This window comes from Arachis duranensis, chromosome 3 (genome assembly GCF_000817695.3).
Source record: "Arachis duranensis cultivar V14167 chromosome 3, aradu.V14167.gnm2.J7QH, whole genome shotgun sequence".
Lineage (NCBI taxonomy): Eukaryota > Viridiplantae > Streptophyta > Magnoliopsida > Fabales > Fabaceae > Arachis > Arachis duranensis.
The window spans coordinates 119,012,248-119,031,401 of NC_029774.3; the positions used below are offsets into that span (position 1 = coordinate 119,012,248).

The 19,154-nt window shown below is 32.5% G+C and overlaps 3 protein-coding genes across 10 annotated transcripts; 1 reads left to right on the forward strand and 2 right to left on the reverse strand.

The window, feature by feature from the left end:
• Positions 1-61: 61 nt before the first annotated feature.
• On the reverse strand, positions 62-4,399 carry LOC107480646 (secretory carrier-associated membrane protein). The gene is made up of 12 exons (XM_016100806.3): positions 4,123-4,399; positions 3,399-3,515; positions 3,234-3,296; positions 3,081-3,114; positions 2,712-2,834; positions 2,137-2,199; positions 1,928-2,021; positions 1,197-1,242; positions 1,044-1,111; positions 778-826; positions 499-564; positions 62-411 (listed from the first exon to the last, which is right to left on the reverse strand). Exons 1-12 carry the CDS (start codon positions 4,177-4,179, stop codon positions 325-327), a joined length of 867 nt encoding a protein of 288 aa, XP_015956292.1. The 5' UTR covers positions 4,180-4,399; the 3' UTR covers positions 62-324.
• A 1,756-nt stretch (positions 4,400-6,155) lies between these two features.
• Positions 6,156-11,561, reverse strand: LOC107480647 (uncharacterized). 7 transcript variants are annotated; one of them, XM_016100810.3, is made up of 16 exons: positions 11,386-11,561; positions 10,329-10,424; positions 10,099-10,203; positions 9,925-9,966; positions 9,596-9,706; positions 9,371-9,454; positions 9,180-9,298; positions 8,630-8,731; positions 8,301-8,417; positions 8,155-8,220; positions 7,844-7,910; positions 7,205-7,258; positions 6,964-7,050; positions 6,804-6,830; positions 6,681-6,707; positions 6,156-6,576 (listed from the first exon to the last, which is right to left on the reverse strand). In XM_016100810.3, exons 2-16 carry the CDS (start codon positions 10,329-10,331, stop codon positions 6,433-6,435), a joined length of 1,155 nt encoding a protein of 384 aa, XP_015956296.1. In that variant the 5' UTR covers positions 10,332-10,424; positions 11,386-11,561; the 3' UTR covers positions 6,156-6,432. The 7 variants fall into 7 exon arrangements, with proteins under 7 accessions (XP_015956296.1, XP_015956294.1, XP_015956293.1 ...); XM_016100808.3 differs by having other exon boundaries at positions 11,244-11,561; XM_016100807.3 differs by lacking the exon at positions 11,386-11,561 and adding an exon at positions 11,086-11,232.
• Positions 11,562-13,884: 2,323 nt separating this feature from the next.
• On the forward strand, positions 13,885-16,182 carry LOC107480649 (inositol 1,3,4-trisphosphate 5/6-kinase 4). 2 transcript variants are annotated; one of them, XM_016100812.3, is made up of 2 exons: positions 13,885-14,076; positions 14,613-16,182. In XM_016100812.3, exon 2 carries the CDS (start codon positions 14,613-14,615, stop codon positions 16,059-16,061), a length of 1,449 nt encoding a protein of 482 aa, XP_015956298.1. In that variant the 5' UTR covers positions 13,885-14,076; the 3' UTR covers positions 16,062-16,182. The 2 variants fall into 2 exon arrangements, with proteins under 2 accessions (XP_015956298.1, XP_020994628.1); XM_021138969.2 differs by having other exon boundaries at positions 13,885-14,069.
• Positions 16,183-19,154: the final 2,972 nt, after the last annotated feature.

Genomic DNA, 19,154 nt, shown 5'->3' on the forward strand with positions numbered 1-19,154 from the left:
AGATCGATAGTACCAGTTTCTGGGATAAGAATGTGATCAGAATTCATGTAGAGGGAAGAAATAGTGAACCAAAACTAAGAATAAATTTGAGCACGTTTCTACAAGCCACTGTTATGTCTACTACTCTGCTTATAATATACACTACACAAACCACATTAATAGGTAGCATGTAAAACAAAACGGTGGGAAAATACATGAACAAACGTTATAAACAAAAATCACGCTAGGTAACATATTCTCTGTCATGATTTCTGTGGCTACTGATTTTTACATTGATCCAGGCACAACGCCGACCACACTGCTTTCCGGTACGAGATGGTTTGATCAGATTGCAGCCCTCATTGCTCCCCTTGCAGCCTCCCGTTTCATCTCCGCAGCCTTGCCACTGCCACGGAAGTACATGTACACTTGCTGTATATGGCAACCAAGAAAGAAAATGAATAGGTGAATGGTAAGGTAAATCATGTCATTCAAAATCTGAAAAAGGTGGAAACAAACCTGAATAACCCAAATGCTGATCAATGTTTCGATGCAGAATAGTCCAAATCCAATGAAGTAGAAGATCTACAAGCAAAAAGAGAAAAGCGAAAACGAATGATCAACTTAGTTTGAGTTCAGCAGTATTTGCATTAAAATCACGTGTGTAGAACAAATCTTAAATAAAGATAAAAATACTCAATTGAACATATCTAAATCATTATAAATCATAAAAATCAAGTTGGATAATTAAATAATTAAATAGTACGCAGGACTAAGAATCCAGATGAGCATTCTTACGCCAATCAAAGCATGGTCACCCAGCACATCTATGGCAGACAAAATGCCTCTGCATCAATGAGTACACAGTGGCAACCGTCAGGTAAATAAATAAATAAGGATGAAAACGATATGTACTTCAATTTAGCCTAAAATGAAAAAGGAAAAGGGATCTATCTTTTGCAAGGGAAAGAAATTTGATGTTCGGTCTCCTTCGTTACCAAAAGTAAGTCGTATAACTAATAGTAGCATGTTAAATAGCGTGTAGATATATGAAGGCAACATACGTCAGGGATTTTCCTTTGAAAACTATAGGAGGAGCAACTGCAGCTAAGATGCAGAATCCAATGTGAAGCTGAAAGCAGATGAAAAAAGGAAAAAGCGATTAGATTCCTTCCAATTGAAGTATACCGCTTGTATTATAAATATAATAAATTTACCAGGTAAAACATGAAGAACCATCCAAATTTCAAAGCACTTTCATTCCTGCAAAAATAATAATCGAGAAAATTACAAAAATCTATTGCGACACCAAATAAGGAGGATCAAAATATGCAGGTATAATGACTATTGTTCCAGTGAATGCTTCCAAAAAGCATAAAAAGGAAAATAATTGGTCAGGACTAGGATATCTCGATAAAATCCCCTATCATCAGTGAAATATTCTCACATCTTTTGTTGAACAAGGCATTAATTGATTTAGGAGAAACAAGCTCAATCATATTAAATTCATTTACTTCAGAAATCTAAAATTCCTATGCTTTTAGAAAAATAGTATTTCGGAAACAACTCCTAGAGACCCCGAATCCTCTTACTTGTTTCCCAAGTAGACACGTCCCTCTCACCCCTCTCTGCTATGTTTTTAATCCCGAATAACTAACTGCGGTTAACTATAGATAATCTCGACACGGAAGTGCTGACCAAACTTCCTCGTTTTCACGCCCCTTCTTCATTAATCCTCAGCCCTTGACCATGAAATTCTTAGCCCCTTTTACCACAATTAATTCAGCCAAGACTCAGATTTTTATTTAAGGAATCCTTGATCACAAAATTCATGAAACACTTTATGCATTTTTGCACAAAATGGCCGAGTTTTAGAGAGAGAAAGAGAGTAAAATATTAAATTCATTTACTTTAGAAATCTAAAATTCCTATGCCTTTAGAAAAATACCTAAAAGCACGATATAGCGGGCGATACCACAAAACATATGCTCCAGGAACCCCTGCTATGAAGTAGATAATAGCAAGAAACCATATTTTTACACCTACAAAAGAATAGAAAACGCCAAGTTCCACGTGCATGGAATTTGGAAATGTTAGAATTTTCATTCTAGCTTTTCAGTACTCAGAAATATTCTTATTCTATATCCCTAAACTGACCTTCACCCTTAATCCAAGCTGCAGTGACAGCTACGATGTTCCATGTCAGGCACAATGCTAATCCTGCAAAATATCACTTTTCATGAATGGCCATGGACTACACATCATCCTTACAACTTCATGGTGAAATGAATGATATAACATGACATGTGAATAAATATAATAATATATATCACAGATACATTCCACAGTGAACCATGTTAGCAGTTTTGATTGCTCATAAAACTAGCTTATCAGTACCTAACCTCTTCACTTTGTTTTTTTTTTTTTAATTTATTAAAATCGTTCATTTCAAAAGATTTTGGGGGCAAAAAGAATAAAATGTTCCATGTTGCCAGCAGAAGATGTAAAGTGATAGCTAATGACAACAACTTTAGAAGAATTTCCCCTTTTCTTTGGGTGCAAAAAACATTTCTTTTATTTTCATTAAATTTTATATACAAAAAGATCCCTGGAACAGAATCTTCTTAAAGAATGGAAATGAAGTAACAAGAAGAATAATAATAAACATGCATAAAACACCTTCAAATACTGCGGCAGAGAGGGAGAGAAAGAGAAAGAGAGGAGTAACATACCTAACAACGTAGTAAATGCAACGTATTGCAGTCTTTGAAGATGAATTGGAATTTCATTAGCAATATCATGATGGATAATGGGGAAAAAAGGTGGCCAATTCTTCTCCTCAATAACAATTCCAGCTGCAAAACAGAATCTAATACATGAAGACAGAATTTGAATAGCAAAAGAAACATGGAGTTTTTAAAAGGGATAAAACATGGAATTTAATTCATTACCAAAAAATTCATCACCAAGTTTACAAAACAAGCAAACTCAAGCCAAAACATTAAATACAAGATGCCTCATAGTTGCTTATTCCAGTAATTTAACCCAAATCAGCAAACATTAAGGTCTTCCAAAAATGTAGCCATAAAGGAAATGTATACCTCGTGCAACTGCTTCTTCTTTTCTTCTCAGTTCCTATATTTTTGATACATCAAATGAAATAAGATGCACATTAATTCCCATGTTATCAGGTTATGGTTACCAATCATGGAAACTCCAAACTAAGTAAAACCACCAAACATCCAGGTATATACCTGTTCCCGCCTTCTCAATTCAGCCTCCTTGGATTGGAGTTCCTTCTCCTTCTTTTTCATATCCTAAATTTTGAAATACATTCAGAAAAAACAATCAATCCTAGAAACAATACACGAAATACACATATAAATGAAGCAGGAATTCAAGAACCTAAATACACATACTGTCGATGAATCAAGAGGTATGTCGACAGTCGCACCAAAGCCATAATTGTAATCAGCAGGTTCCGGCTTCAGAGGTGGAAGCCTTGAATTTGTGGCCGGGGCAACAGTTCCGGGATTCTGACAATCGTTAAACAATACAAAGCATAAGTTGGGAATTGTTTGTTCAGAATTCTACCCGTGCAAGTAAAAGCATCTAACAATTACACTCTCCAAAAATAAAGTTTGTCAATAAGCTAAAAATTATATTCCAGCCAAAGATCAACCATAGTATCATACAGCTTTAACCTGCATATTTTCAAATTATAGTTTTTCTGCAGTCTCACCGACTAAATTATTATCATTAGCTTTCTAGTTGATACACAAGACTAATTGGTTTAATATTTCGTTTCTTTCATTAGGAATGGTTTTTGAAAAGCTCTTCAAAACCCTACCTCATACGGGATGATTACTTCATCTTGATTCAATAAAAAACGTCAGTCACTATACCCAATTGCAAAGACAGCTTCATAATCCAAAACTAAAATCTGATAACACCAAATCCCATATACACATGAAGAACCACAGACAACAAAAACTATAACTACCATGTTATTTTTGGTTCCAAAAGAAAATTACCCTCCCCCGCCCGAAAACCAGCTTCCTCAAGCACATCAATTATAGAATCAAAACAAGTCAACCAACAATGATAAACATCAAACAAAAAATTCGCAAAGAAGGGACTTACAGAGAAGGGATTGACTTCTTCTTCATCGAAGGGGTTACTGTCATAGCGACCAGCCATTGGAATTGGAAGCAGAGATAAAGGGGGTGAAGAGATCTGGGGGACTCTGCGGAGAACAGAGTCAAATGGGTAACCAGAACGAGAGAATTTTTCGAATAGCTGAGACTGAAAGTTGGAAACTTTGTTGGGAAGGGAAGAAAGGGTTTGCAAGAAGAGAAGCAAAAATTACAGCTACAAAAGAAAAGAGCTTATCTTTGGTCAGCTTAATACACAAGAAAACAGAGTAACACAGACACTCTGCTTTCAAATTCAACTTTGCTCATCAACCAAGGAAAATAATAATAATAATAATAATAATAATAATAAAAATAAACAAATAATCAACTTTTTTCCAAACAAACTAAATTTTTTCTTGAAAAAGTATTGGAATTTAAATTAAAAAAAATGAATATTGTGGAATTTCAAACTTATTAATTTGATTTATTAAGACCGAATTGAAAAACGAACTAGAGTTGCATTCGGTGACAGAAAAGCATAATCAAGTTTTCTTTTGAAAATAATGTGTTGCCATACCTCTGGTTAAAACTTAAAAGTGAAAAGGCAATTACCGCCCCGAAAAAATTAAAAAACGTAATCAATAATTTTTTTGTCCCAATGTGTCTTGTGCAGCTGCTGTTAGAAAGAGGACAAATTTGTTTTCAAATTTTGATTCCCTCATTTTTTTCCAAAGCTGTTATTCAAAAATTAGGCCTGTCTTCAATTTGGATGCTAATCTTTGTCCGGATTAAATTTTCTCTATTTTTTTTCTCGTTTAAGAGGATAAAATATAATTTTTTATTATAAATTTTATAAGTGAGACAAACAAATATAAAAAAAAATATTTAAGAGTACTAACCATACTTCATACTATCAAGTGAAAAAAAAAATTGAAAAAATTCATTTTTAACGCTGCTAACACCAACTGCTTTTAATTATTTAACTTTTGTTTGGAAAATAAATATTAAGTATTTAACTATATATAAATATATATCTTTTGATAGTAAAAGTTAAAAAATATTTCTTTCTTAAAATTTAAAAATATACCTAAATTTTATTATTTATATTTATATAAAAATATAATTGATTTTTTTTTGTTTTTTACGGTATCTCCCAACCCGACAGGTTAAGGACTAATCTGTCACGATATTGAACTCCATTTAAAGGTTTGCCGTTGGCCAATGGGTTGCTGCATACACAAGGCAGGATTCGAACCCCCGACACTTGCTTAAGCGGAATAATTGATTATTTTTACTTTAATAAATAGTTATTTATATTCGCAAATACCTTTTAGTCCAACCCAAGATGTAAAACTTATTTACTAGTCATATTTAATTATTAATTATGTAATATAAGTTGGAGATCAGAGGTGACATATACATAATATGTTATGTTAAGTAGCCCTACCTAAAATTAGTGTCCTTTATGACATAATAAATGATAACCAACTTCTCAACCTTACTAATGTACTGATCCCTTTACAAATCATTCTTCCTTAAGATATTAATTTTACATAATCATGTGTTAATCTAATATTACAAATATACGATTAAAAGATTATACAATTTTTTTATAAACACAATGTATTGATTCTTTTTTTTTTCCCTTCTGCATATTGGAAAATGTCTTGCAGCAGCTACAGTTTTTTTAAGGTAGCAATTGGTATTACAATTACCCCATCTTATCAAAATCCACTAATAGGATGAAAAAGAACAATAACGACAGCTGATAAATTCTAAAAAATAAATGAATAAACATGATACTATGATGTATCCCAAATATATAGCAGTATGTGCTGTAGAGGTTCAGTACTATATGGACATAGAATCCAAAATCAAAATCACTATAAGAAAATTGAAACTTCTTCATCTTCATCTCTAATGGTAAATACTAAGGCTGCATTTTATCTATATATGATAATTACATTGAAAAGAAATTACAAAATGGAAGTAGCAGGGAGGAAGGACCAATTCTGCTAGTAGCAGAATCTGGCCAAAAAAAAGAACAAAAGAATAAGAGAAGAAAAAAAAGAAGAATGTTTTTTTCAAAATTGAATGAATTGAGGATTCATTGAGCTACCAAAATGCTAATATGCCTATAAAGAAGACTCATGCCTGTGTATGAAGCCAGAAAACGGCCACTTTGATGCTGCAGATAAGGCTATAAGGCTACATATCACCTTCCAATACCGCAATCGGCCTTGCACCTTTAAGCAAGACTTGTACCCATGAAAGAAGTAGGGCTAACATAATCAAACCAAGTTAGTTAAACAAGCAGTTATGATAGCCGTTTGCTGTTGCGCCTTCGTCTGAAGCGCCTTTGATCACTTTTATATGGGTCTACCCATCTAGTGTCCTCAGAAGTAGCTCGATTCCACCTCTCTTTGAAGACTTCAAGTTCCCATGTTGATTGTCTTCGTATCTGCTCATTAGCAATGCCAAAATGTTGATAAAATCATTTCTAAGCTACTTTTTGAGTGATGATTGAAACAAGCCTAAGTTTTGAAAGAAGTTCAAAAGCCTCACCTCTGTTCGCACGTCCAAGCCATGCTTCTGAAGTAAACCAACAAGAATGTTAAGTGAATTATAGATAAGGATTATAGAAAACTGAAGAAGAGTCTAAATGACACTCAAAAGTAAATGATCTACCGTAGGTGGTGTTTTAGTACTTGCATCCTGCACAAAAATGGGGAAAAGAATCTTAAGATCAACTATGCAAAGAATGAACAGATAGATATTTTCAAAACAACTGAAAAGGCAGCTAATTGATCCAAAATTAATTCAAAATATTTGAAGAGGAGGAGAATACTTTTGTTAAATCACCACCCAGAGTTTGTATTCCCTTATGTACAACATATTCGCTATCGACAACCCCCACATTTTTTGTGCGATCACCCTGAAAAATAGCATTTGTTACGCAGTTCATGATCTTTGTCATTCAGTAAATGAAGATTAAAGAAAAGGAGAAGTGCTGATCAGTCTAGTGAAACACAACCAAGTTTTATATATATTCCAAGTTGATGCACAATTAAAAAGATGTTTAAGTATACCTGTGCACAATATCCTAGCTTCATATCCATTCCCCATCCATGGACAAGGTCATTCTGACAAAACGAAAATGACTATGACAATGAGTTACCAAAATTATGGACTATTTTGATCTATTACTGATCCAATGCAACGATTCAATAATGAGAAAAAGTTAAACTTTATCATGAAATCAATCAAAGTAAAATGTAATTGAATCCAAGTATATTGGAATTAAGCTCTATTTTTGGCTACTAGATGAGGACAAAAAGCCAATCAACAACCTCATCTCTGAAAGTTGTAAGCAGGCTGTAACAACTGGTATGAATATAATAAAGTGATGCTTCCACAAAAATAGAAGTATGTTAGGTTCATAACAGCTGTTTATTCAAAAAGGCTTAAGCAGGGAACCAAATAGTATGAAAGGGGGTAGAGCAGAGAAACGATGAGAATATGGAATGGAAAGAAATGGGAGGAGCCTAACAAAATTGTAGTGGAAGATTAATGGAGTAGAACATGAGTGAGGAGAGAGCACAGATAAATATGAATAATGAGTGTTTAAGGTTTCATCATATCATTCGGCTCATAACAGTATACTTTTGAAAGGAATTCCTGAGTTGTTTCTGTTCCTTTGGACTGTGAAAAGTTTGGAAACAAGTTACCTGTATAAGATGCCAAGTACAAAACCATGCCGAACGAGAGAAAACAGGAGCCATGCCCTCCACAAAGCTGCAAAGATTGTAGTCAAATCTATGTCATTCATAACATGATTTTCCATGTATACCAAAATGGTAAAATTTATCATAAATTACAGAACAAATAAAATATTTTACTAAATTTCCTTTTCAGTACATTGAGAGGTTATATTTGAAAATCTCCTCCCATCTTGATGGCAGATAGAAGGATGGAACCACATGAATGAAATCCAGAATGAACAACTAAACAGCGAGATCAGATTAAAAGAAAGAGCTACCCGGTACATGGTGGCCCTTGGCTTTCCTCTGAACATTTAGTTTTGCCTCTAAGTTCATAGACTCTTCTGCATGTATAAAAACTCCAGTATGAGTATAACAAATGTTGGTTAGCAGTACATTTCAATAATCTCTACATGTAAGTCACCTATGAACTTTCTTCATCCTAGCTCTAACTGTAATTCTGTGATGTATTTCTACTGAATTTGGGTCAAGAGCTGGTTGTGATATCTCCAATCCTTCTTCCTTCACAATCTCAATGTATCTACGAAAACAGCCATTCATACTATTTAGGAAAGATAATGTAGGAACATAATGTGACCTCATCAATCTAATAAGGATGTAATATAGAGTGGGAAATAATTTTAGAAATACTGAAATCACAGGTCCATATTTAAATTGAAACAAGATAATGCATCTCCATTATTGACAGTTGACATAAGAATGAACACTCAGGAATATATGAATCAGTCATACCTTGATGGAGAAAAATGCTCCACCCCTAAATCCTCATCCCAGAGAAAGATATAATCATAAGTAGATACAATATCTGGATGTAGAAATCTTTTTGCAAACCACCTAGAAAAGAACACAAAGAATTAATATCGTAAACAATTGAAGTCCATAAGTTGCAAGTCTTTTTAAAAGGAAAGCATAAATGTTAGGAAACCAAAGTAAGAGGAGAATCCATCTCATAGTTTCAATGAGACCTTATATTGCTATGCAAATTCTTTTCAGTTGGTTAGTGTTGATTCCCAGGAAGAAAAAGGGTAACAAATAACAATGGAATCCACAGCATTAAGTGAATAAATGGTTCTCCCAACTTCAATGAAGCTTACAAACTTCACTGGCTCCTTTTGTTCTCAAGAACCCTTTTGATGTTCAATGAATCCTTGCCATTAATATATAAAAGATACGCCATTCATTCCTAGTTTTCCTAAAAAGATTTAGAGTAATCTCCCTCCAATGAACATATGATTCGCAATATAAGATTTTCAGACAGGAAATCACCCATCATAATACATACCACTTAGTTTGATTTTGAGCAGCTATGTGTATGACCGTTCTGCTCCAATCAAAGCCTGACCACTCATCCACTTTGCCATCATAATGGAATAAAATAATTGTAAAATTTCCTGTAAGAAACTGAAATCAATGAAATTACATAAGGAATGCTGGTTCGAATAGTTTTGATAATATAATAAAAGATGAAAATACCTTTTGCACCATGTCATTTACATTGTTCTTTTGTGTAATTCCAACTGGCATTGCCAGCAAGTTCCTATTAGAGTAATCACTAACCTGCAGTCAAATAATTGGAACCAAGCAATCATCAGGTGAAGCAACATTATAAACATGGGAATGCTCATTACTAAATTTTGGCTATCAAATCTCAGTTTCAATAGAACTATAATGTAATGGTATTAATGCAACAATGCCTACCTTTGACCTTAATCCACTTGGTAACCATAAAGGCCTCAACTCAAAATTTGAAGTAGCGTGTACTATACCCTGCGGCAGGCCTTTTAACTTTGCAAAATTGTCAGCATTCTCCTGCAAAGGCATCAAAAGTACCAGTGTGAATAACATATGCATCCAAGTTACATTATCAAACTAAATCAATAATTGAAAAGTAGGATGGTGCGCATCGAATTTTTTTAAAGCAGCCCCAGACATCATCTACTACAACGCTTTGTTTAATTCATCAAAAATAAAATCTGGAACAAAGAGTTTGACAATTTGCAGAAAGCAAGATAGAGACATTGAAATACCTGTGACATTGTTTCTCCAAAGAAACTCCACTTTTTCTCTCTCTGATTATGCCAGAATGATTAACAGAAGAAATTTTCAAATTAGCACACGCAGCACACTGCAATGTTGTGATACTCTCTAAATAGAAATTGTCATAGAATAGAATAATCAGAAGAATTCTATATATCTCATACCTCTTCTTGGTAATACTCATAATTTATAGTTCTAAACAAAACAAACAACATCACTATACAAACAACTGCCATAGGCAGTTGTCTCATCTTGAAACTTGACTTTCCCTGCATCAAGAAAGCACAAATGAGGGTTACAAAGCACAAAAGAACTCGATATTGAAAAAATGTATACGAGAAATTCCACTTATAATAATCTAAAGGCCAGTGATTCCGAAGTAAAGAGAACAGACCATCAGACAAGACAATCTTTCTTCCCATCAACCACCTCCATGATTTGATTGACCTCATAGAAAATTGAGTCTCTTATTCATCACAAACACTGCATGCTGGAAACAAAAAGTGCAGAAACTATGTTACAACGATTGCCAGAATTGCTATTAGTGGCAAAGTCAATCCAAGGTATGAAACAGAAACAACTTTGTTAGAACTGAGTGAATTTCATGCATGATTTTGGCAAGATTAACAAAGGCACTTGTTATGAGTGTGAGAAGAAAGAGGCACTTCATCATGTGAATTTGAGATAAACATGCTTAGAACATTGGCAATCATGGCAAAAGGGGGAATCTCAGGTTGCTTAATCAACACTCATTAAGTTATCTACTCCACCAACAAAACCTCTATCATAATAAGATAGCAACAAAAGAGAACAACCAAACCAAAGCAATTCTGTTGAAACTGACATCACATGATAGTATGGTACAAAACAAGCAACCCAGAAACACGGAAACAGAACTCTATGTATTGGAATCCACGGCACCAAGGATCACATGAAAATATGCATAGCTGTCCATAACTAAAAACACACCTCAAAATCAAAATTCATTTTTCACAGCAAATTCCAATTGATTTCCCCATTTAAAAAAAAATTTGAAATAAGCTAAATGCAAAAAAGAAAATAAATATATAAACAAAGGCAAGAGAAGGGGAAAAAAAAACAAAAGTACTTTCTTTTCACAGAAAAAAACAAAGAAAGAAAACGACTGTTACCATTTCAATCAGATCTAACTCCTCCTAGAGTTTATTCTCAATACCATTTAGGAAAGAGTTAACTTTCAGTCACAACCCAAAATAAGAGCTTCACAACAAAAACCAAAAACGAAGTTAATGATGGATAGCTTCGATTATTTTACTGAGAGGTTCGTTACATTTGAAAATCTTCCCCCCTGCATGAATGTTAAGCGAAAAAGGAGAGAAGGCAATGGAGACAGAGATAGAATAGGCAGGAAAACAAAAAGGGCAGGCATGAAAAAAGGAAAAGAGAGGAACTTTGAAGATCAGAATACCAACATGAAGATCAAAAAGAACAGGGAGAGAAATGTGGCGATAAGAGCGAGAAAGAGGGAGAGAGTGAAGAATGGGAGTGCATGGATGGTGGTGGTAGCTATAACAACTATAAAGCTCATTCATGTTTGTTTGGTAACTCAGAAATCGAGAAAAATTGGACCCATACATCATACATATTACTGTAATCCAAATTTAGAAAAAACTTCAACAGAGTTATGAAGGACGTGCTCACATCCCTGTACTATCTTTTATTGTAAATAAAACATATTTACCTTTCAAAAAACCTAAAAATTTAGCTCCACTCAATTTTACACAATTAATTTTACATGAAGTTTAATAATTTAGTCAAACTTATTAAATTATTTAATGCTTCTTAACTATTAATTTTATATAAAATTATTTGTACTTGAATTTTTATTTTAATATTTAAATTTTAAAGTAAGATATTATTTAAACTTTTATCATCATAAATAATATATTATGAAAATTTTAACTAATTAAAATAATAAATCATCTATATAAAATACAATAAATATAAGATCAAAATGTTGTTCATGGAATAAAGAGCACAGTATTGAAGTATTCAAACGCTTAAATTATTCGCTAACACTGTCGGTTCCTGAATCGTGAAACTATGTTACATAAATAATGATATGGTTTATACTACTATTCTTAAATACGGTCACAACTCACAATACCGGCTATTTTATTTTATTTAATTATAGTTACATTTATCTTTTTAAAATATTTTTGCTTTCATAGACATTGTCCGACTAAAATTCTAAAATACTTATCTTTCAAAAGATTTTTTCTTTATATAATCTCGTGAGATGTTGCTATGAATAGTATTCAACTATTCAATTTTTATTTATTTATTTTCTCTTTGGTATTAATCTTTTAATGAAACATGATAAGTTAAGAAGAAAAACCATAAATATGAATGAGTAGCCAATTATTTATTTGAGCACACGATAATGAAATTTATAAGAGTGATGACAGCTATGTGTGTTTGTGTAAGGCCCAATATTTTTTCCTCTCTGACAGAAAATGAAACAAAGAGTGGAGAAGAGTTGTATTGTAAGTTTGTAACTATTAATTAATTAATTAAGGGGTAACATGCGTATAATTGAAAAAGCTGAGTTTGGTGATGGATAAACAGCTTTAACTAATAATAATAATAAAGGTTTTACATGGTGATCATGTTAACTAATTAAATTCCTAGTGCTTGTGTTTTTAAGAAAACTAACGTACGGATGATTCTCAACTTAGATTTATTAAAATGTTGAGTAATCAAGAAATAAAATATTACTATTAACACGCTAGTGGCAATTGATTATCAGAATCTATGTGAATGCCATTTCCGAAATATAAAAATTGATGAGAGCTTAGAATCAATGGGTTTGGTGTGAAGAGCTTGGTCCAATAACTTGATGCCACGCACCCAAACAAATAAGTAGAATTAAGAATTAAATTAAATAATATGAAAGATAATAGGATTGCAAAATGCGTTTTCTTTGGTTCTACTCATTCTAATAGAACTATAGAAGTAAATTTTCTATATACATGGCATGTAATTAAAATTCTTTTATTGTGTTTTTATGTTACCATTAGCATAGTCAATTTAACTTGTCAACGTACACATACACTCACACTCACACTCACCATGTGATTAAGGTTTTATTTTTATGACCCACACATGCATGAACACGACCACTAATTTTATTCTATTGCATTGACAAAGTAGCTTTTTTTAAATTTTACATTAAGAACTTGTTTGAAAATCATAAAAATCAGTACTGTGATGAAACCTTTCTTTTTATCACTGTGTTCTCCAAAACTGCCTTCATTTTTTACCTTCAATTTGGCTGATTTTTCACTGGCATGAAAAGTGATTTAATATGCACCCTTTTAGTATTTATGGTACTCCGTTCATTTATTTTATATGTAATGCTAAATATAATCTTATAAATACTATTTCAAGGTGTTTTTCCTTATGCACATGCTAAATTTTCAACATCGTACATAATTTTCTTGAGTGGTGCTATAGCCTATATGATATGAATGTTTTTTGCATGAAAAGTATTGAAAATTAATGGTCTGTAATGTAAAAATATATTATTAAAAAAGCTGGCTAATATCATCAGAGGAGGTGAAAAACTACTACAAATTAAATTTTGTGAAATTGAATTTGTTATTTTATTAATTATGTATTGGTACATAGTATTTTGCTGCATATTAATTAAAATAACTTAGGACAAATTTTTAGTACTCTAAATATGATTAGGAGTTTAGGACATGTTATTTTTTGTTTTTTTAAGTAGCGACAAAAATTTAAAAACAGACTCAAACCAATTTAATTTTAATTGGTTTGGTTGGTTTTAAAAAAAAAAGAAAAAAAAATCAAACCAAATTAAACCGAATATTTTATATATAATTGGTTCGGATGATTTTTCTTAAAAAAACCGAACCAATCCGAACACCGTTACCACTGCAGCGTCGTATGAATGCACTCCTCTATATGCAATTTGCACTTGATCCTTCTTCTTCTTCTTCCAAGCTCTCAGTTAGTAAAGCTTTGAAATTGTGATTTGCAGCGTCGTACTCAGAACCCAACCCTCGCAATTCCAGCTACCTATTAGGACACATAACTTTCTCATATCGCAGAGACAAATTCAAATCCGTATCAGGTCTTCGGTAATTCTTCACCCTTTCCATGATTTCTTCATCCAATTTTGCATGCATGTTTGGATTTTTTCACTTCACACGTTGCTATTTCTCTTTGTGTATTCTATGTTACATCCACAAGTTTCTATTTGAGGTTTTTTTTTTCTTGGGTGCATTCACACTCCCAGTGCCATGTTCATTAATAAACTAATTCCTAATGTCAATTTGGGTCTATTTCCAAAATTTTAAACTTGTAATCTACCGGTTTCATTAAATGCCTTTTTCCCCCTCTAGAGATCTGCTCAACTTTGATGATATATGAAATAAAATAGGTAATGGAAGAGACTATGGAATTAATCATGTCATAGTAAACAGGATATAGAATATATATGCCGGATAAATCTAGTGCATTTTTCATTTCTTTCCTTTTGAAAATTTGTAGTAGATTGATTGGAAAAACTTTGATAATGTGTATTTGATCATTACTAAGTGATGCTTGTTCATTTTTTTACTTGGCAAAGTTTGTAATAATTTTATGTCTTTTGTATTGTTGCTCACACTATCAGATGGGTGTAGTGAGAGGAGTGATATTGGATGAATCGGCACTCTTAACTGAAGGTGGTGGGGATAAAAATGGATTCATACTACGGCCGGGAGCCGAGTCTCTCATCCAAACCCTCTCCCTGTCCAAAATTCATATAGGAATCTCGTATGACGTAAACTCTCCAGATGACAAGGTGAGTGTTCTTCAAAGTGCAAGTTCGTACCCTCTTGATTGTTTTATCGTAAATGATCCTACGAGTGAGATTATGCCTGCATGGAGCATTAATACTGATGGCGGGATTGTTTATCTAGTTTCTAACAAGAAGGAGGTCTTACCTAAATTAAGCAGTTATAAATGGCTTCTTGTTGTTTTGAACGATGGAGATGAAAGCTTGTATTACACAACAGATGCACTTCGAATACAAAATTTGGCGGAGTTTCCCTTGACTATGTGCCAGTTAAATAAAAGTTCAACCGGAACTAATGCTGCAACTGTGGGTTATATAATGAAGCCTTCTCGAGTTGAAGATTTTGCAATGAGGGGTGCATTTCCATTATGTCCTACTCAAAATGGGTTGATGTTTGTGCCTCTCACACCCATGCTTCCTTTATCAACTCAATTGAAGGACATTGATATAGTTCTCCACAAAGCCACAGATGAGATATTATCCATTGAAGACAATAAAATTACTTTCACGGAAAACATACAAGAACTGCAAAGATATTTGGAACTTCACCAGGATCTTTGTGTGATTGATCCACTGAAGAACATATATCCATTATTGGATAGACTAGAAATACAGCAAATTCTACGTGGCTTAGAAGAACTAAATAAGGAAGGCAGCCATTTGATCAGAGGGGCCCATTTTCTTAAGATCGATAATTTTGAAGAATTTAATTTTGAGACTGGATTAGCTGAAGCCAGATTGTCTCTTCCATGTATAGTGAAACCTAAGGTTGCTTGTGGTGTCAGTGATGCACATAAGATGGCAATTGTTTTCAGAGTTGATGATTTTAAGAATGTAAATGTTCCTCTTCCAGCTGTTATCCAGGAATATGTGGATCATTCGTCCACTTTGTATAAATTTTATGTCTTGGGTGAGAAAGTTTTCCATGCTGTCAAGAAGTCGATACCAAATGCTGATGTTTTGAAGAAATCATCCAACGGTGATGAACTCAAACCTATAGAGTTTGACAGCTTAAAATCTTTACCCACAGCCAGTGGTGACTGCAGCATGACGAGCAGAGAGTCTATTGATGTTAAACTGGTTACAGATGCTGCAAATTGGCTTAGAAGAAGGCTTCAGCTTACTATCTTTGGTTTTGATGTTGTAATTCAGGAAGGTACGCAAGATCATGTAATTGTGGATGTTAATTATCTCCCGTCATTTAAGGAAGTACCTCGTGAAATCTCAATACCTGCCTTCTGGGAATCCATTAGAGGTAAGTATGACCTTAGGTTGTCTAAATAACCATATGTTACAATTTTGTGATTCTTTGGCAAGGAATTCAGTGCCTATCGAACTCTTGATTTCAAGCTGAAAATTGAAGTTGAACACTAAGGCTTGGACATATGACATTTAGAATACTTCATATCTGTGAATTGTGATGGATGCTATTTAGTTTAGTACTTATTCCTAATTGGTGCTTCTAAAAGCAATGCCGTTACACATTTCGAAAGTTGATTGATTTGAGTGGTCATGCTAGACACCAATTGCACCTTGTTGAATGTCTCATCTTTATAGTTTTATGTCCACACTGACATATGAACCTATTTTCTTAAGGGGAAAAAAGATAATTTGAGATAACATTTGCATCTGCTTAATCTTATATGAGCACTAAAGATGTATGAATTTATAGACATGTCTATGTCTATTTCAATATATATACCAGACTACCAGAGTCTACAGATTATAGTACAAAAATTAACTAGCTTCAAAAAGAGAGTTAAAAGAAGGTTGTGGCTATCTTGCTATGATTGCTTCCACATGAATGACTACGAGGAAGGAGGAGCTGCTGCCTCAACACGAATTTCTACTTGTTCTGCTGATCTGAAACTCACTCGTTTCTGAAAATTCATACCAATAAAGAAAATTAATATAATCCCAAGAAAATTTCATTTTGCATATTAGCTAATTAACTTTTTTTAGTTCTCCACCATTTTGTGTTGAGCTATTTTCTATAAAAAAAAAAAAGGCTAAACTTGGAATTTGAAACAAATCACTAGGAAACTATAGATATGATATCTTAGGCTAACTAAACTAACGTTGAAATGTAGATTGCTAATTTGCTCTTACATCTGTTTACTTGTAAATTCAGGTTTTCAATTACACGTTTGGATTCCAGGGAAGGCTTCTTCATAATCATAATCTTAACAAACATAATCGGTTGGTGTTTCTAATCCCGGTTGTTAAGCTCACCATACAGGATACGTGTCTAACGACCTACACCAAATTAAATCAGTTTAACCTAAAAGTTTGAGTAGCTAACAAGATATATATAGTTGGTTGATTTTGATTGTTGAAGCTAGATGTATATTTAGAGTCAAACAACAAAGGAGTTGTTGGACAAATTCAACAGTTGAGAAATTGAGATTGCTCAATATTTAATATTATTAACTTAATGATTATATATTGTCCCTTCAACCTTTTCTAATGGTGTATGCTTTTCTAATAATTGGCGCACACAATATCAAGAGCCCCTTTTAGCAATTCCTTCACTCATAAAGAAACTCACTTTGGCTAGTGTCTTTATCTATTGTTCTGTGTATGTCATCCAACAACTTCTCGAGTTCATGAAAAAGTTTTACAACAGTTTCTTATGAGTATCTTCGAAAGTAGAAAGACAGCAGATTAAGCACAAATAAATTATAACTAATAATTAATGAAGTGTGACGTGTTCATGGAGATAGGGTAGATCTATTGTATCTATGATCGAGGGAGTTTCCATATCTTAGTCGGCGCATTAAATAAACATGGAAAAGTAACCCTTAGCCTTAGGTGTGGGGTGTGGCTTTCCTTGTTAGCCAAAATTTAATTAAAAATCTGATTAAGAATTGACTTGCCATTTACTCAATATTATTAGTCGGTTATGTACCATGCATTCCTAGTGATAATTGGTAAATCAACCACATATTACTAAATGAGGTTAAATTAACATTTCTGATTAATTAATAACTATGAACAAATGAGAAGCTTTCCTCAAGGGAAAAACGAACTTTCATTATAGTAAAACTTAACAAATAGAATAACGAAAAATTGATTACTATATTCAATAATTGCAGTTAATACAATACCTTAACAGTGAAAATAAAAATTAAAGTAGCCAGACTAAATTTTCCTTTTTATGCCAACTATAGTGGAACAACTATTATTTTTACTTGTAATAACATTACGAAAATATAAATTTTTTAAAATTACGGTTCACTTTGTTTTGACCGTATAGATTATACATGGCACAAAAGATTTACAAAATCAAATTATTTTTACAAAAAAAAGTCGTAGGTTGACAAAAGTCTCGAACTAAGAAGATCAAAGTCTCTATAGATAAAAAATTAAATAACAAAATTTTTAGTTATTATTTTTATATGAAAAAGTCTAATTTTTTATTTGAATTATATTATTTTGTTAATTTTATTTTCTGTAGAACAAAAAGTAAAAAAAATAGAGAATGAGAGAAAAGAGAGAGAAATATAAAGATGAAGAATGAGAGTTTGTTAATTTTGAAAGAAAAAATTTTATTTTAATTGTAATAAAAAAAATATTGGATGACATATTTTGATTTGTCAAATTACTAATATAAAATATAAATTATATATAGAGTGAAAATTATAGAGAGAAATAGGAAAATAGAGAGAAGTAGATGAGAGAATTTAGGAAAGGAGTTTATTAATTTTGGAGAAAAATATTTTCTCTCAATTTTAATAAGAGTGTCATGTGACACATTTGATTATTAAATTAGATAGTAATATATGATACATAATATAGGAATATTTTAATTTCAATTGTATTATTTCAATTTCAATTTTAATGCAATTAAAGAATGTCATGTTGCACATTTTGATTATCAAAATTAGTAATTAGTCATTGATATTGATAATGATATATAAAATAGATAGAGTGGTTGAAGGAATGAGAGAGATAGAGAAAGGAAGAAGGAGGAAGGGAGAGCTCTTTAATTTTGGAGAGAAAGATTTGATTTCAATTGTAACAAGGGAGTGATATATGGCACATTTTGGTTGTAAAATTAGTATGGAAGAGAGAAGAATTCTCCTTAATTTTGGAGGGAAAGATTTAATTTCAATTACAATGAGTGGATGACATGTGGCACATTTTAGTTGTAAAATTAGTAAGGAGTAGAAAAATTTTTCTTAATTTTGGAAGAAAAGATTTGATTCTAATTACAATGAGAAAGTGACATGTGACACATTTTGATTGTAAAATTAGAATGGATGAGGGAAATATTCTTCTTAATTTTGGAGGAAAAGATTTAATTTCAATTACAATGAGGGAGTGACATGTAACACATTTTGGTTGTAAAATTAGTAAGGAGTAGAGGAGAATTCT

Bases quoted from the DNA above. Each gene is read 5' to 3' on its own strand.
- LOC107480646 (XM_016100806.3), bottom strand. From the start codon at position 4,179: ATGGCTGGTCGCTATGACAGTAACCCCTTCGATGAAGAAGAAGTCAAT. The intron at 2,200-2,711 runs GTATGTTACTCC...GATATTTTGCAG, and splicing joins TGCATTTACTACGTTGTTAG to GATTAGCATTGTGCCTGACA. The intron at 412-498 runs GTTTGTTTCCAC...TGCCATATACAG, and splicing joins TCAGCATTTGGGTTATTCAG to CAAGTGTACATGTACTTCCG.
- LOC107480647 (XM_016100810.3), bottom strand. The intron at 7,911-8,154 runs GTAGCTCTTTCT...CAATCTTTGCAG, and splicing joins CAAGGGCCACCATGTACCGG to CTTTGTGGAGGGCATGGCTC. The intron at 6,577-6,680 runs GTGAGGCTTTTG...GCTAATGAGCAG, and splicing joins GCTTGGACGTGCGAACAGAG to ATACGAAGACAATCAACATG.
- LOC107480649 (XM_016100812.3), top strand. From the start codon at position 14,613: ATGGGTGTAGTGAGAGGAGTGATATTGGATGAATCGGCACTCTTAACT.